Below are 19,103 nucleotides of genomic sequence, written 5' to 3' on the forward strand. Positions count from 1 at the left end.
ACATACAAGGAAAAATTTACAGATATTTCCTGCTCTCCGCATTCTTTAAGTGTCTAATTAAATGGGCCTATGTTAAGGAAAGTATGCATATTACTGGAGATCGATTTTAAAACGGGCATAAGTTATGAGTTGTGCACCTTTGTCTATGCTTACTTCAGTATAAATTTACTTAACTTATTATTTACTAAGAAAACATGAAAGATAAAATTCATGAATCAGGGCTTTGTTATATTGTATTATATGCATAGGCTGTGACAGATCTAGTATTTAAACTTCCATTTAAGAGCTTGATATTTTAATAATAAATGTACATTGATTTTAGTAGCTCTAATATGTATAGAATATAGTAACATAAAAATTATTAGTTAGTTTTGTCTGACTCTTTGCGACCCCATGGACTGTAGGCTGCCAGGCTCCTCTATCCGTGGGATTTTCCAGGCAAAAATGCTGGAATGGGTTGCCATTTCCTTCTCCAGGAGATCTTCCCTGGCCTAGGGATCTAACTGGGGTTTCCTACATTGTAGACAGACTCTACCATCTGAGCCACCAGGGAAGGCCCCATGGTAACGTTAAGACGCTGGCAATTAAAGTAAAACATCTTTTCTTACTACAGTGAGTGTAGGGGACTTACCCCTTCTCAAATATTATTTCTAAGAGTAAATCTGAAAATAAATTATTTTTGAAACTGCTCTTGGAAGAGCCTTTGTTGCTTAGGCTCTTTGAAATAACATAATATAGAGGTAAGTAAACTATATTTTCCCCCATAGCAAACAGGGTTTAGGAAACTTAAAAAAAATCTTTGCTAGCACATTGTGCAGAAAATTATACTAAAACTGCTCAACATATAAAGCCCTTCTCACATACTGTCCTAAGGAAATGTGTACCCAGTTATGTGGTTTCTTATTATTGTAGTTTCAGGTACAGAATATGTCACCCCGAAGTATGTCACTTTGGCATAATGATTATTTTGAGCTGAAGGCAACTGGGAAGAATCAGATACAAGTTAAGTTCTCTGCCTTCTCTCTATTTGCTTTTAAAAGCAGGATATGAATGTGTAAAGCTGTCCCTCTCGCCTCTCTATCAGGAGAGACAGAAGTTAACCACCAAGGCAACTGGGAACCCTAATCAGCCCAGGGACAGCACCAGAGGAATCTACATAACAAACTGCTAAATCAGCCCTTATCTAACCATAGTTTGCTCATGTATTTGCCTTTTCACAATTTGTTGCCTCTAAAAGCTCAAAGTCCTTTTCCTTTATCTTGCATTTCTCTACAAAATTATTGTTGTTTGCTAAGATGCTATAGAAACCCCAATTCTAACCATCCCAAGTTACTCAGCACCATCTACTCCTGTGTGTAAGCGTGACGCACAGGCTAATAAACTGCGTTTCTCTTGTTAATCTGTCTTTGGTCAGTCTGATTTACTGGGTCCCAGTCAATGAACCCAGGATCAGTAGAGGGGGAACATCTTTTCCTCCTCTACAGCTTTAATCATCTCTTATTAAAAGAAAAGAGAGAGAGAGAGAGAGAATTCCATGGTGGTACAGTGGTTAAAACTCTGCACTTTATTTGCTGAGGGCCTGAGTTCAATACCCGGTCCAGGAACTAAGATCCCATAAGCCGCATGGTGCAGCCAAAAAACAAAACAGAAAACTTAACCTCTGTAGTGATTTTTGTTTAGCAGGACAGCTCTCTGTTAGGTAATGGTGTGACTGACACAAGCATCTAGCTGGGGTAGTAGCCCAAGCCTTGAGCTAATATGATAAATAATTCACTATATATTTTCAATTTACTATAAATGTGTAGAAAGGAACCAATTAGTTTCAGTGTCTGATATAGTGTGTGCATGCATGCTAAGTCACTTCAGTCATGTCTGAGTCTTTGTGACCCCATGGACTGTAGCCTGCCAGGCTCCTCTGTCCATGGGATTCTTCAGGCAAGAGTACTGGAATGGGTTGCCATGCCCTCCTCAGGCTCTGATAAAGTAAGGTTGTTTAAAAAAAGACTTCTTATGTCCTGCCTCTGGTAATTCTGATTTAGTAAATCTGACAAGGCTTGGGATCCACATTGTAGAAGAGACTGCAGGGAGTTTCCATTCAAAAGGCCTAAGGACCACACTTCGTGCAGCCCGGCTGAGGAGGCACAGCATTGCTGACTGCAAAGGTTGTTCAGGCTATCCACAGCCCCCAGCCTTGCAGACCCTCCTCATTGCTCTCCTTGCCCTGCTCTTTATTATCCCCTGGGATTCTAATGCAAACTCTAAAGCCATGGTTTCCATTCCCAGAGGTTCTGATTTAATTGGCCTAAAGGTGGTACCTAACATGAGTATTTTAAAAAACTCCCCAGGTAATACTAGTGTGCAGCTGAGGCTGACAACCATTATTTTAAAGGTGTATATACCAGGAAAACAATGAGAACATACTTCTGGATAGGTACAGCAGAATGAAAAGAGACAAAGTATAGATCTGACTTAATAGGTAAGTGGGAATCCTTGTTGTATTTTTTTTTCTTTTGGCTGCACCACACAGCTTGTGGGCTTTTAGTTCTCCAACTAGAGATTGAACCCATACCTCCTGCATTGGAAGAGTGGAGTCTTAACCACTGGGCCACCAGGGAAGTCCCCCTCATTGATTCTTAAACAGGAAGGTAACCTTATGAAAGCCATGTTTTGACAAGATGAATGTTCCCATGACATAGGGCAGGGAGTGTATATATTTGACAACTTTGGGGCAACAGGAAGAGATGAAGTTCTAGGTAATCGGCAGAAATCATATGTAATCAAACAAACAAACAACAAAAAAAAGGGACAATAACTACAGCAGGGTGGAGAGCCTGAAAATCCATGACCTTCTAAGGTGTGTTCCTGTGAGATAATCTGAAGATAATTACAATTAAGCTACAAATACATTTTGCCACAAATCTTATCTCCCAATCTTGGACATGGATTAAAAAATGAACTTAAATTTATGCGGCACCAAAGGAGAGTGAAGTCTTAAATACTGGGAGAGAAAAAAATGCCTTCTTTTTTTATTACTACTTAAAATATAATGTGTCCATATCAAACACTAAGTATTAAAAAGATACCCATTAAAATCATTTGCTGCTATTACACATAAAATGTTAAAACTGTTCCTATTTTAGAAGAGTGCTGTTTCTTCCACTTGGCTTGCTCTCTGTCATTGTGCTCCTTGAAAATCTCCTCATCCCTTGTGTGAGGTCTCCAAGACCGAACTTTCCCAGAGGCTCCAAGCAAAAGCTGTTCTAATCCTTCTTTAAACTCTGAAAATTTGAATCTCCCCTTACTGAACTTAAAAGACTGCTTGAGCAGTTTCTGTCTAGATGGTGAAGAGAGTAAAGACAGGAAGCTACTGGTCCTGTCTTAGGAATGGAACTAACCCTCGGGAGGTGACTTTTTCTAAGCTGCCTTTATCAAGCAACGATGCCATGCTCGTAACATCATAACCTATGTCTTTAGAGCACGAGAGAACAGCACGCTGTGAACGGATCGGTGTACCTGTGGAGAATGCCATGCCCAGGCAGGTGTTGAAGCCAGTGATGGCCAGAATGTCATCGAAGCTACCAGCAGCCATGAGTAAGGTGGGGATGCCTTTCTCAACACCATAACCTCCTTCCTGCAAAAGGAGCATCGAAGGCACCACAACAGCTGGAGACACAGCACCTAAAACAAAACTAAGCAGGCAGTGCTTTAGGCATTTATGACAGTATCTTACTACCGTTGCTGTTGTTATTAAAATTATAGTGCCCACTACTCTTCTAAAGATTATACTTTAGAAAACTATAGCCTTTCAGATGGCAGCAAAGAACCAAACCAGAAACATATGCACACATACAAGTTCCACAGAACACTTTTTCAAAGTGTGGCTATGGATAATCTATATTGGAATTACTTAGGTTGCCTAAAAATATATATTTATGAGTGTTATAAAAGACCTATTGGAGTTATGCCCCAGGAATCTTTTAAAAAAAAAAAAAAAAACAGGACGCGGGAGGCGGCGGCCCTCCATTGGTCGGGCTAGTCGGCCAATCCCTGGAAGTCCGGGGGAGGCGGCGGGGGGCAGTTCGTGCACGACTCCGGAGCCGAGCGGGAGCGTCTGGGGGACCTCGTCCGACTGAGTAGCCGAGGCACCGCCCGCGTCCCGCCGCCGCGTCCCGGCGACTCCTGCGCCGCCCAGGAGAGCGAGCTCCGAGCATCTTGTAGTGCGGCCACCCTTCGGGGCCAGGAGCGGGGAAACCGAGTGCAAGAAACCCCCGGACCCGAACTCAGCCTCTTCCAAATTATTAAAAAAAAAATAAAAATAAAAAAGAAAAACAAAAAACCATTCATGGTATGAGGTCTGAAAAACACAGACTTTTTGAATTGGAACTCACTAAAATTAGGCATTCTAGGACTTTGTATGTAAAATAAAATAGATTAGAAGGAGAAGGCTGTAATGACACTGACTGTGATACTCATCATGGGAGCAGTAGAAACAGCAGAAAGCATTTGAGAGAGCTTACTGCATGCCAAACAGTATTTTAAGCATTTTATATATATTAAGCAAATTAATTCTCACAATAACTCCATGAAATACTTACAATAATTATCTTCATTTTTGCAAATGGGTAAATTGAGGCACAAAGAGGCCAAATGACTTGACAAAGAAGTTATTTGTGTAATGCAAAGTCACAGAGCTGGGATTTGAATCCAAGCCATGTAGCTCCAGGGTCGTAACCCTGAGAAGTAAGAATTTACTTCTTGTCTACTAAATTCTTACTAAGTACTTTCATATTTATTTGCTTCTCATGGCTCTTAACCACATAATCAAAACAGTCTTGTGACAGAAGGAGGAGGAAAACAATGCTGAATGTTGATCACTGTTACTGTATTTTTTATTCTTTGTACAGACTCTCAGATGAGACCTCGCATGTCTCTCACTAACAAGGAGTCACACAGTAAAGATCATGATTTCTTCAATAGTTTATTATAATCACTGCAAAAGTGAGACACCTTTGCTCTTTCTGCATGTGTGCTCAGTTGTGTCTGACTCTTTGAGACTCCAAGGACTGTAGCCTGCTAGGCTCCTCTGTCCATAGAATTTTCCAGGCAAGAATACTGGAGTGGATTGCTGAATTTCCTTCTCCAGGGGATCTTCCCAATCCAGGGATCAAACCCACGTCTTCTGCATCGACAGGTGGATTCTTCACCACTTGCGTCACTTGGGAAGCCCATAAAGTTAGACATACACTATTACACATACTATACTTTGAAGCTAATATTTAGATTATACTAGAACATCAGCTGCAGAGAAGGCAATGGCACCCCACTCCAGTACTTTTGCCTGGAATATCCCATGGATGGAGGAGCCTGGTAGGCTGCAGTCCATGGGGTCGCTAAGAGTCGGATACGACTGAGCGACTTCACTTTCACTTTTCACTTTCATGCATTGGAGAAGGAAATGGCAACCCACTCCAGTGTTCTTGCCTGGAGAATCCCAGGGACGGGGGAGCCTGGTGGGCTGACGTCTATGGGGTCACACAGAATCGGACACGACTGAAGTGACTTAGCAGCAGCAGAACATCAGCTGAAGAATTGATGCTTTTGAACTGTGGTGTTGGAGAAGACTCTTGAGAGTCCCTTGGACTGCAAGGAGATCCAACCAGTCCATCCTAAAGGAAATCAGTCCTGAATATTCATTGGAAGGACTGATGCTGAAGCTGAAACTCCAATGCTCTGGCCACCTGATGCGAAGAACTGACTCATTTGAAAAGACCCTGATGCTGGCAAAGATTGAAGGCAGGAGGAGAAGGGGACGACAGAGGATGAGATGGTTGGCTGGCATCACTGACTCAATGGACATGAGTTTCAGTAAACTCCGGGAGTTGGTGATGGACAGGGAGGCCTGGTGAGCTGCAGTCCATGGGGTCACAAAGAATCAGACACTACTGACTGAACTGAACTGAACTGAAGAACATCAGTGATGTATTTTCTGATGTCCTCAAGAAAATGCTATTATGTGTTCTCCTGTAAGGAATCAGTGAAAGCACTAAAATGTCTGTGCATATTTTCATACAACAACAACAAAAAAATCATGAATTACCCCAGCATGAATCCCCACTGCCATGGTAAACCCATGAGGAAGTAGGCCAGGACAGCAGATGTACACGCTTCTATGAGACAAGGACCCAAGGATAACCTTACACAAACACCCTTCAACTTCTTCAGGGCCTGAAATATAAACACAGACATATTAAAATAATTCTCTAAAGACCTGCAGAGATTATGACCTTAATTGCTTTTGCAATTAATGTGTACTCAGATCATCACACATTTTCTGGGAATGTTCTGCTTAGAACATCCTGTGTTCTAAGTGTTTAGAGAAAGCTTATCTCTTCCTCATAGCAGCCACCCTACGACACAGGTAATATCATTATGCCCATTTTGTAGATGTACTCATGCAAAAAGGCATACATTAAAGTGCTTGGCTTCAGATCATGACATCAGTGAGCTGTGGATCTAGGTTTGCACCCAAGCAGGCTGCTTCCAGTGTCTGTGTTCATAATCCACACACTAGCTGATTTAATCCTCTCAGGTTTAGCTTTATTTATAATCTGTGGTCCCCAAATGAGGCTTGGGTGAAAACCTTTATCCCCCAAAATATTCATTCCCACAATCAAAATATACATGTAAAAAGCATTAATAATACCCATACTTGAGACTCATTCTATATACAAGGCAGTTTCCTGAGCCGTACTCAGCCCTAAAATCTTGTATGAGGCTTTGCCCACCAAAAATGACATCTCCTCTCTCTCAAGCATCATCTATAACTACAGCCAATATCTGTCAGAGAAGTGGAGGATCTTTATTCTTGGTGTTGTTGCCACATAGTAACTCCACTTTTCTCCAAGCAAGAATAGGCAACATCTTCTGGAGCAGTCCTGCATGGATTCTCTTCTTGCCCTGAGAATGTCATGTAGCATCCACCCCCATTCCCAAAGCTCAGTGATTCTAAATACTGGCAGTAGTGAAGGAGCAAAATTCCTAGTCAATAATTAGAAATCTGTACTTCGTACATTTGAATCAAGCCCAAGGCCAGCGCGGACCAGTATGACAGACAGGGCTATGCTTCTCAAAGCAGAAGACCACTTGTGCTTGATCTGTATGTTATCACTGATGACAGGGACATTTCTGATGAGAAAGCCAGCAAGCAGCATGCCTAGAATGGAGAGGTCAACAATTCTTTAGTTTTCAAATAAAGGCAGTAAGTTTTGGCATTTTAGCTATTAAAGAGACAACCCTATAATCCTAGGTAGGTAATATCAATACTTTCTTTTTTGCTTATTCGTTAGGTGAAATTAGGCTAAACTTTTAACTAAAAAAATGAAAATAATATAATCAATTAGAGGAGCTAATATAAGGTTTTAATATGCATATTAAAACAACAGATTAGAATAATTAATAATTCCTAATCTGAACCTGAAAGGGAGAAACAGGATACAGTATTTGGAAAATGTGATCAAATTCTAAATGTAAAAAATTTTTAATACAACATCCAGTTTAGTCATCTCTGTGTAAAGAGCAAATAGCTTATGAAATTATTGGCTATGTCAGGTTACCAGAAATATCAATAAATACCTACATGGATTCTATTTTACCTTCACATAATTTAATTAAAAAACACATAACCTGCTCTGCAAAGGCGTAGAGTGAGTTTTGATGAAATGTGATCTGCTCTGTCATGTCAGGTGGTAACTCTCTTTTCACTGAGCCATTCAATAGTCACCAAATGCCTTCAGTGTTTCAGATACTATAATAGGCGTTAGAGATATAATAATGAACAAAAACTGGGTACCACACCTCAACAAGCTTTCAGCCTCTAGGGGAGCAAGACAAATTGACAAAGTGAATTTTGCAGAAGCAGGAGGAAGTGCCGTATGAGCTGAGACGGAAGGGGTGAGTCAGAAGGGCCCCAAGGAGAGGGAAAGGGGTCAAGAGACTGAGGAGGTGAAAAGTCTCTGAAAGAGAAAGCAGTTTCTTCCAAGGTATGAAAACGAAGTGTGGCATTTGGGGAAGGGCAGGTAGCTGAGTGTGACTGAGTAGTTTGTGAGGGAATCCTGCCCTCAGTGACAATACCACGTGTCGTACAAAGGGAAATACTTCTCCAGCAGATACTGTGAGGCCTCTAGCCTCTGTTCTTCAGCACTGTCCTCTTCTCACCGTGCCCTTATAAGCACCACCCGTTAAATGACTGGACACATTTATGAGTGTTGGGATGTTTTGAATATAAGCTATGAGAACAGAAAAGAATCACCAGTGTACTTTTTTGTGACTTGCTCCTGACGCAGACAGGTAAAGAAGCACCCCTCCCAAGCATATTTCATTACTGACATTTCATCTGGAAGAAGGTCTCTAAGTTCTGAATTCTGCAGTCACGGTCTTTCTAGAATTTGTGAAAGTAATAACTGGCCCACAATAACTATTTTTAAAAGAATAATTATAAGAATAATACATGCCTATGGTAAAGTTAAAAATTACTGACAAGGATAAAGTGACAAGTATATGCCCTTCCTCAATTGCAACTTTTGATCTTCATTCCTCAAAGGTTTGTTTCCACTGTTAAGGATTTTCTGTCCACTTTCAGAAAGTTTCAATACCTATTTAAGCATGCCTGTGTGTGTGTGTGTGTGTGTGTGCTGGACACAAATAAAAGCACATTTATATACCACTGTATAATTTTTTCCTCATTTAACAATATATCCTGGACATATTCCTACGGAGGTGTGCACATACATATACACACACACGTGTGCGTGCACGTGCATATGTTTATGTATATGTGTGTGTGTGTGTTTGCTTTATTTTTTAATAGTTGCAAAAGAATCTCATTGGAAGTACCATAATTTTGGGACCAATTAATGAACTTAAAAGATTTTTCACTACAAACGTTGCTGAAATGAGCACAGTTCACACATCAAGTGTTTATTAAGGGCCAAACCTTTATGATGCCCTGATAATACAGGGTAGAGTGAGACCAACATGGTCCTTGTCCACATGGAGCTCACATATTTGTAGGTTTGTATAAATATATCCACAGGATAATTTCTAGCAGTGGAAATATTAAGCCCTAAGGTACAGGCATATTTAATATTTATGGATACTGATGAATTATCAAGTCCAAAATATTGCACTAACCATATATTTTATTAGTATGTCAATCATTCCTTACTGAAACTTAAAATGTGGATCTAAACCAGCCCTAAATTATGATAGCATGTAACCACCTGAAATCAAAAAGAATAATAATCTAAAATGTTATGAGGCTTTCTTGGAATATTAAGGTAGAAGGGAGCATTTTTTGTTCCCCAAATGAAAGTGAAAGTTTCCCCGGGACTCAGTTTCCTTTGCCAGTGGTCTGGGTTGCTGGCACCACCTGACAGCAACTTGGCTGGTGTCCTCTTCTTGCCTTTAAGCCCACGTGGGCCTCTCCCTTGGTTGTGGAAGAAAGAAGACCTCCTTTGATGGAGGACTGTTATTCTTTTTTTTCTTAATTTGTATCATGGAAATTTTTTCAATAATAATTTGCTTCAAAAAATCTTGGAAGTAGATGAAATAAGATTGGCCATGAATTGATAACTCTTGCATATTTAAAAATATTTCCATTTAAGAATAAAAAAGAATAATATTCCTCTATTAAGACAGGTGCTCTTTCCTCCACAACCAACGGAGAGGCCCAAGTGGGCTTACAGGTAAGAAGAAGAACACTCAAATAAAAATCATCAGCACAGACCACTGGCAAAGGAAAGTGGTCCAGGGAAATTCCCTTCAGGTTCATTTTGGGAACAAAACATGCACCTTCATCCCCCATTGCCAGCCATTATTTCTTCCTTAGGTCTTTAAAAAAATATTTATTTATGTACTTATTTTGGTCGTGCTAGGTATTAGTTGCAGCACGTGGGATCTTTAGTTGCAGCGCGTTGGATCTAGTTCCCTGACCAGGGATTGAACCTGGGCCCCTGAATTGGGAACGTAGAGTCTTAGACACTGGACCACCAGGGAAGTCCCTCTAGCAATTATTTCAATGAGTTTTTGAAACTATAGAACGGGCAATTAGCATACACATTCTGTCATAACAAGCCTTTATGAATTCAGATAATGTTCCAGTTTCAGATCCTGACCCTATTACAATAGTGATTTGAGTGACACTTAGTGGTAAAGAATCCACCTGGGATGCAGAAGACGCAGGAGATGTTGGTTAGATCCCTGGGTTGGGAAGATCCCCTGGGGGAGGAAATGGCAAGCCATTCCAGTATTCTTGCCTGGAGAAACCCCACTGACAGAGGAGCCTTACAGGTAACAGTTTATAGGATGGCAAAGAGTTGGACATAACTGAAGTGACTGAGCACACACTACTACAATAAGAACTGGTAAACTTTTTTCTGTTACAAGTATTAACACTGCAAAAAGGGACGGTAAGATACATCAGATATGTGACCTTCGAGAATAGTTTCAGTTACCCCAGGAGATTTCACGTGATCTTAAAGCCCAGGGATGTACCACTTGGCTACATGGTATATTTTGTTGTAATAACAGGCATAGAATGGGGAAAAAAAGATGAAGTATAAAGCACTTTTTCATGGATTCTGGAACAGCAGTCTCAACTTAGGTTGCATATTAGAATCACTTGGGGAGCTTTTAAAAATTCTGATGCCCAGGGCATATAGCGCATCAATTAATTCAGAATCTTTGGGCACCAGCTTTTAAAAAGCTTTCTGAAATGATTCCTATGTGATTGAAAACTTATGATTATTAGACTATTTGAAAAACCTAAGATAACTTATTGGGCTTCTCTGGTGGGGAAGCAGGAGACCTAGGTTTGATCCCTGGGTCGGGAAGATCCCCTGCAGGAGGAAATGGCAACCCACTCCAAAATTTTTGCCTGGAGAATTCCATGGACAGAGGAGCCTGGCTGGCTATAGTCCACAGGGTCACAAAAGAGTTGGATACGACTGAAGTGACTAACTCTGTCTCTAAACAACTGATTAGAAATGCAAAATCTCAGACCCCATCCTCAGATCTACTTAATTAGAAGCTGCATTGTAAGAAGGTCCCAAGGTCATTTTTCTATGATAAAGTTTGAGAAACACTGATTTAGATATATTAGCAGCAAACACTTTCCGCCAAGGGGCAGATCAGATGAGAGACATCTTAGATTTTGTGGGCCACAGGGTCTCTCACTTCTCAACTCTGCACTGGGGTGTGAATACAGCCAGACAATACATAGAGGAATGAGCATGGGTACATTCCAGTAATATCTTATTTACAAAAGATATGGATGGCCAACCTTTTATCATAGCACACAGGCATATCTAGGGCTTCTCTCACAGCTCAGTTGGTAAAGAATCCGCCTGTAATGCAGGAGACCCCAGTTTGAAACTGGGTCGGGAAGATGCCCTGGAGAAGGGATGGGCTACCTACTCCAGTTTTCTTGGACTTCCCTTGTGGCTCAGCTGGCAAATAATCCACCTGCAATGTAGGAGATCTGGGTTCAATCCCTAGGTTGGGAAGATCCCCTGGATAAGGGAAAGGCTACCCACTCCAGTATTCTGGCCTGGAGAATTCCACGGAAGGTCACAAAGAGTCGGACACGACTGAGTGACTTTCACTTTCACTTCACAGGCATATCTAGAAACAATTCATTTTAACAACAATGCCGTTAATAAACTTCAGAGAATAAAAAGCACTCATGATAAGTAATATGAATTAAGCAAAAAAAGAAGAAAAAAAAAAACCCAAACACAAAATCCCTGTGCTGCTAAGTCACTTCAGTCGTGTCTGACTCTGTGCAACCCCATAGACGGCAGCTCACCAGGCTCCTCCACCCATGCGATTTTCCAGGCAAGAGTACTGGAGTGGGGTGCCATTGCCTTCTCTGCAAAAACCCTGTAGTTTTACCTAACATTGAAAAATATATTAAGAAATAGTGCATGATAAGATGTAAATAACTGACTTCCCTGGTGGCTCAGTGGTAAAAAATCTGCCTGCCGGTGCAGGAGACACAGGTTCTATCCCGAATCTGGGGAGATCCCACATGCCTGAGTAGCTAAGCCTGGGTGCCACAAGTACTGAGCCTGTGTTCTAGAGCCTGGGAACCGCAACTCAACTACTGATATCTGGGTGCCCTAGAGCCCATGCTTCGCAACATAAGACGCCACTGCAATGACAAGCCCAGGCACCACAACTAGAGAGTAGCCCTGCTTGTCGCAACTAGAGAAAAGCCTGCACACAGATGAAGGCCCAGCACAGCCAAAAATAAGATAAGTGATAGATAATTTTCCTAAAGATGTAAATAACTCTAGTTCTTTTCATATTTAGCTTCAACTGCTGATCACAGAGGAGCTTCCCAGGTGGCACTAGTGGTAAAGAATCTGCCTGCAATGCAGGAGATGCAAGAGATATGGGTTTGATCCCTGGGTCAGGAAGATCCCCTGGAGGAGGAAATGGTAACCCACTCCAGTATTCTTGCCTGGGAAACCCCATGGACAGAGGAGCCTGGTAGGCTACAGTCCATGGGGTCACAAAGTGTCAGACATGACTGAAGTGCTGCTGCTGACCACAAATTCAAAAGCAAATATATTCATTGTCCTCGCTAACATAAAATAACAGAAAACAATTTGACTCAGGAAATGTGTGCAAATATATCTGTATGTGTAAAAGGTATGCAATTTTTAAATAAAAGTGATTTATGTATCTGTTAGAAAAGGACACAAAATCTCTTTTGTGATAGGTGACCCCAGAGATAGGTGGCAGCCCACCAGGCTCCCCCGTCCCTGGGATTCTCCAGGCAAGAACACTGGAGTGGGTTGCCATTTCCTTCTCCAACGCATGAGAGTGAAAAATCAAAGTGAAGTCGCTCAGTCATGTCTGACTCTTTGCAACCCCATGGACTGCAGCCCACCAGACTCCCCCATCCATGGGATTTTCCAGGCAAGAGTACTGGAGTGGGGTGCCATAATAATATGCTGGTAAATGCTTAATAATTAGATCTCCAAAGAAGTGTATTTATATGTATATATTTACATATTTGTTATAAATTTTACTGATATAAAGGATGTACAGAATATAGTTTATAAATATACAACAGTTATCACTGTGTCTGACTCTTTGTGACCCCATGGACTGTAGCCCACCAGGCTCCTCTGTCCATGGGATTCTCCAGGCAAGAATACTGGAGTGGGTTGCTGTGCCCTCCTCCAGGGGATCTTCCCAACTCAGGAATTGAACCTAGGTCTCTTTCACTTCACCCACTCCAGTATTCTTGCCTGGAGAATCCCAGGGACAGAGGAGCCTAGTGGGCTGCCCTCTATGGGGTCGCACAGAGTAGGACACAACTGAGGCGACTTACCAGCAGCAGCAGCAGCAGCAGCTCTTGCACTTCAGGCAGATTCTTTACCAATTGAGCTATCCGGGAAGCCCTAAATTCTATGTAGCCAATTGATTTTCACAGAATGCTCTCATTGTTTTTCATTGTTGAATCCCATATTCATAACCAACTATGGTTGCAGTTCAACCGTGAATTGACAAAATCACATTACAAATAAATGCTTGACTACTATCTGGTTTAGCAAAGAAGTCACTTATATCACTTATGAGTGAGTATAGTGACATCAGGAATATCGGTTGATCGTTTTGTTTATGTTAATGAATAAGATGAAAATGAAACAATGAAAATGCATGTTGGAACATCACTCATTTATCAATGATGTGAATGTTAATAACATATTAAGTCCTAATTTTTAGCACTTGCTGATTTCTGTTGTACAGATACTTCCACCATGGTTGATGTTAAGCTACCAACACAGTGTCAAAGAATGTGGATTTAGGAAGACAGTGAGAGGCACACCATAATATATTATTTCCATAATCTCAAGAGCATACATAAGAGAAATATTTAGTAAAATAATTAGGAAATGATCTGTTTTGAGTATGTATTGCTCTTGTTTTTATTGTAAGCTATTTCATTTAAATTACATATAACTTAATTTTTAAAAATTGCTGTTTAGGGAATTCCCTGGCAGTCCGGTGGTTAAGGCCTCAGTGCTTTCACTTCTGGGATCTGGGTTCAATCCCTGGTTGGAAGATTAAGATCCCACAAATGGCATGGCCAAAAAATACACAAATAAGTCAATAAAAATCTATTTAAAAATCTTCTTAACAACCTGCTCACTGATCTTAAAATGTAACAACTGGCTTTTGTTTTGGCTCTAGTACAGCAAATACAAAAATATTTTATATTTATCTCCCAAAGCTTTCCAAGCTATTGTTTTTAAAATATGATTTACTCTGAAGAAAACAGGAAGTGTTTAGCACTTACCCAGAAGAGGAGGCAGTGGAGGTAACGTAGGTAACTTAATGAGTCCAAAAAGTTTACCTCCAATGATGGCACAATAGAATAGCATTATAATTCCAAACAAGTTTCCTCCAGGAAGACATTCACTGCCAGTAACTGACCAAACCACAGCCCACAGAAGAATCACCATGGTAACTGAAATAAACCAGGAAAACTAGTTTCTACCAATGAGTTGTCATCTGCAGGTTTTAATATAATCCAATCATAAGAAATGAAAACTACAAAATTTTACAACACAAGGATGATGTATGCAAATTGAAAAATAAATCATTTAGACATTCAGAGGATCCCCCCCAAAAAAGAAAATGAATACATAATACAAATATTTATAATCACATGTAAGTTTTTAAAAACATCAGTAAAATAAACAATTGGGCAATTATCAACTGTCTTAAAAAATAGGATATTACCAGTGACTCTGAATCTACCTATGCACCCCTCTTAATCCTATCACCCACTTCTTTTCACACTGTCAGACGAAACTACTATTTTGGATATTTTACAATTCCCTTATTTTTTCTTGTAATTTTACCATCAATATTCACTAGTTAATAAAAAAAGAAGAACAGTCGCTATCTTTATCCTCTTCACGGAACATGAGAACACCTGAACAATCATACTCCAGTATTTTAGTATTCAAGTTCTGCTTTGAATTAAACTTTATTGTTTAATTATTGCTTCTTTTCTATAGTCAATATCTGTTTAGAATTACCCACATACTTACCTTTTTTTGATCATCATTCATTATGGCATCTCAAACCTTTCATCTGGACAATTATTTTGCTGCCTGAAGTATTTCCTCTTGGAGAGGCATGTCTATTAGAATGTGAGATATGTTTCCCTGTTTGATAACCCTGTGTTCTACAAAATTGAACTTTGAAAACAGAAAGGCTCACAGGAAAAAGAATAGGGCAGACCACTCACAACTCAAAACTTGTGACCAAAGCACTAACGAAAACAACAATCCTAATAAAAGTACCAGCACAGTTATATCTCCACTAATATTTGTATCTCCCATAATCAACCTCTTCATTGCAGACTTAGACCCTGGAACCAGGGAATTTCTGGGCTGTTCAGAGGTTAGGCCTTGGCACTTTCACTGCAGTGTCCTGGGTTTGATCCCTAGCTGGTGAACTAAATTCCACATGCTGTGTGGCTTGGCCAAAAAAAAAAAAAAAACACCCAAAAAAACCCAACAACTGAAACGCTGGAATCACACTTGGTATTTCAAGATGTAGAATCTTGAAAGCATTTCCTCTAGATAGAGAGCAGTTTCACCAAAATCTGACCCAGACTGTAGTCTTTTCCACTAATCAAATGGTTTGTTGTTAATTTTTTTTTAACTGGGGTAAGTGTTAGCAAATTCTTCATCTACATGTGGTCTCATTAGATACCTTAACATTATGGCAAGTTTAAATGTTTGAGTCCCTAAGAGAACAACTAACTGCCTGAAAAGAAGGAATTTGCACAGGATGTTCAGCTTTTAAAAATGTTTTATCTTTAAACTTAATAAAGCTTTATAATTGTAATACCTAATCTTTTACTTTGTACTTAATCTGTTATTGCTCAATCATGTTAAATATTAATATGCCAGGAAAAATTATATACAAAAATGCAAACTCCATATTACAGCAACACAATTACCTATTTGTCATTGCATATAAACTAATTCAGAGATCAAATTGCCAACATCCATTGGATCACTGAGAAAGCAACAGACTTCCAGAAAAACATCTACTTCTGCTTTATTGACTACACCAAACCCTTTTACTGTGTGGATCACAACAAACTCTGGAAAATTGTTAAAGATATGGGAATACCAGACCACCTGATCTGCCTCCTGAGATGTGTATGCAGGTCAAGAAGCAACAGTTAGAACTGGACATGGAACAACAGACTGGTTCCAAATTGGGAGAGGAGTATGTCAAGGCTGTATATTGTCACCCTGCTTATTTAACTTATATGCAGAGTACATCATGAGAAATGCTGGACTGGATGAAGCACAAGCTGGAATCAAGACTGCTGGGAGAAATATCAATAACCTCAGATATGCAAATGATACCACCCTTATGTCAGAAAGTGAAGAAGAACTAGAGTCTCTTGATGAAAGTGAAAGTGAAAGTGGAGAGTGAAAAAGTTGGCTTAAAGCTCAACATTCAGAAAACGAAGATCATGGCATCTGGTCCCATCACTTCATGGGAAATAGATGGGGAAACAGTGGAAACAGTGTCAGACTTTATTTTTTTGGCTCCAAAATCACTGCAGATGGTGACTGCAGCCAGGAAATTAAAAGACGCTTACTCCTTGGAAGAAAAGTTGTGACCAATCTATATAGCATATTCAAAAGCAAAGACATTACTTTGCCAACAAAGGTCCATCTAGTCAAGGCTATGGTTTTTCCAGTGGTCATGTATGGATGTGAGAGTTGGACTCTGAAGAAAGCTGAGCGCTGAAGAATTGATGCTTTTGAACTGTGGTGTTGAAGACTCTTGAGAGTCCCTTGGACTGCAAGGAGATCCAACCAGTCCATCCTAAAGGAGATCAGTCCTGGGTGTTCTTTGGAAGGAATGACGTTAAAGCTGAAACTCCAGTACTTTGGCCACCTCATGCGAAGAGTTGACTCATTGGAAAAGACTCTGATGCTGGGTGGGATTGGGGGCAGGAGGAGAAGGGGACGACAGAGGATGAGACGGCTAGATGGCATCACCGACTCGATGGATGTGAGTCTGAGTGAACTCTGGGAGTTGGTGATGGACAGGGAGGCCTGGCGTGCTGCGATTCATGGGGTTGCAAAGAGTAGGACATGACTGAGCGACTGAACTGAACTGAACTGAAATTTTATTTTATCATAGCAAAAACCCAGTTTTATACTAAGTTCAGAAAGGTAGAATTAAGAATTTTTTACTTTAATATTACTTTTTTTTAAAAAACCTATAATTTTCCTTTTCCTTTCTCATATTCATAATGAAGTTCTAAATACATAGTAAATGTACATTCATAAGGTTTCTCTGGATCATGTTTCATTCAATTAATAATTTATTATCTATAATTTTGAAAAATAGTATTTTCCCAGGTAAGATTTACTCCTTTAAGAAGAATACTTTGTGTACTGAATACTTTGTGTATAGGGGGACAAAAGCAGTCTTGTCAGCCATGGAAGCAGAAGCACAAGAACACAAGTGAGAGTTGTTTATATATCATGAGTCCCCATTTCTCAAGCAGCTTTATAGATAATGATTACAGAATTTAAAAAAATTAGTCTCCAAGGGAATTCCCGGGAGATCCAGTGGTAAGGACGTGGCGTTTTCACTGCTGTGGCCCGGGTTCAATCCCTGGTCAGGGAACTAAGATCCCTGCAAACCACGCAGCTGAAAAAACAAAACAACCACGAAAACAAACAACAACGATGCCCTCCAAACCCTTCATCTTAAAAAAACAAAATCGTCTCCAAACCACATCATTCATGTATACCCTGCCCTTAGTGCAATCCATGTTTTTTGTACTTTATCTTTGGGACTTGTTGGAGACTTAAATATTTTAACTAGAAGGGTGCCATTACTTAAACAGAGAAAGTTAAAAAGGACAGAAAGATTATTACATTATCTATTGCTTTCTCAACCGGTGTATATTTTGGAACCTAGTTTTCTCTACAAATTTTAGATAAACTTTGAGGTTTTTTTTCCTTAAGGTAGTTTAAAAACTTACCTAATTTCATTGAAAACATACTGGAGCCTGAAGTATCATATAACATATTATGCTTGGCTTCCACTATCCTAGTTGAGAATGATAAAAATGTTTTTCAGAGCTCATAAATGAAGTATAACTATAAAGAAGTGAGTCTGATTTTTCAGTAAACATACTTTGAGATCAACATATTTATTGGGGGAAGCCATATATTTACTCTAATGACACTGTCATTACTCAATGAAGTTTTTGAACCTGTCTTTAAATTTGTGTTTATAGACAAGTTTCAATCCCCTTCTCCTTTTTCCTACCATATTACACACCCTCCAATATACATATAATATACATACACACACACACATTCTATTTGAACAAAAACAGCATTACTGAATCTGGACATCCATTTATTTACCAAATTGATAGAATAATGTTGAGATGCCTCCAAAAACCACATCCATTCCTAAAGGACAAATAGATCCTAACCCTAACAGCATTCAAAATAGTGCTAAGATAATCCCTACCCCCCCAAATTTTAAGAGCAGCAATAAGCTGAACTGGAAACTAGGATCTTTACTTAAAAAAATGATGAATTCATTTGGAAGTAAAAACTGAGCTGTTTGCTCAAACACTACTGGCATTACTTAACAGTAATGAGAACTAATATTTATGCAGTGCTTTTCTGCTTGTCAGTGATTTCTCAATCATTTTTCCAATTGGAAGCCTTATATAACCCTGTGAAATTCCTCAGATACAGAAAAGGTAGATGTGTTTGATCTCTGATCTCTCCCTCTTCCTACTAGCTTTAACAGCGGTGACGGCGGTGCTCTGGAAAGCCCTGTGTTGAAGGTGGCAGAGCCTGTCAGCCTGGGACCCTGAAGGACTACGGAGCAGAGTTACCTACAATTATAAATCATTCACCGTGTAGTTCTTATGTGAGAGAGAAGTAACGTCTTTTTGTCCTTTAAGCCATATTATTTTGGAATCGATCATTATAACAACTTTATCTTTTACCCTC

The 19,103-nt window shown here is 39.9% G+C and overlaps 1 protein-coding gene across 11 annotated transcripts in view; it reads right to left on the reverse strand.

Moving 5' to 3' along the window:
- SLC9B2 (solute carrier family 9 member B2) overlaps positions 1-19,103 on the reverse strand; it is a 64,053-nt gene that overhangs the window by 27,905 nt on the left and 17,045 nt on the right. For 10 of the 11 annotated variants that reach the window (XM_086406880.1, XM_086406874.1, XM_086406879.1 and 7 more), the window contains 4 exons: positions 14,369-14,539; positions 7,071-7,213; positions 6,098-6,225; positions 3,514-3,689 (listed from right to left, as the gene is read on the reverse strand). In XM_086406880.1, coding sequence (XP_086263006.1) covers positions 3,514-3,689; positions 6,098-6,225; positions 7,071-7,213; positions 14,369-14,539 — 618 coding nt within the window. The remainder of the gene's footprint in view (positions 1-3,513; positions 3,690-6,097; positions 6,226-7,070; positions 7,214-14,368; positions 14,540-19,103) is intronic. The other variant, XM_086406882.1, reaches the window with a different exon arrangement.

The sequence above is a fragment of the Bos grunniens genome, chromosome 6 (genome assembly GCF_055505025.1).
Source record: "Bos grunniens cultivar Pamir isolate PY7600 chromosome 6, Bosgru_T2T1.0, whole genome shotgun sequence".
Taxonomy (NCBI): Eukaryota; Metazoa; Chordata; class Mammalia; order Artiodactyla; family Bovidae; genus Bos; species Bos grunniens.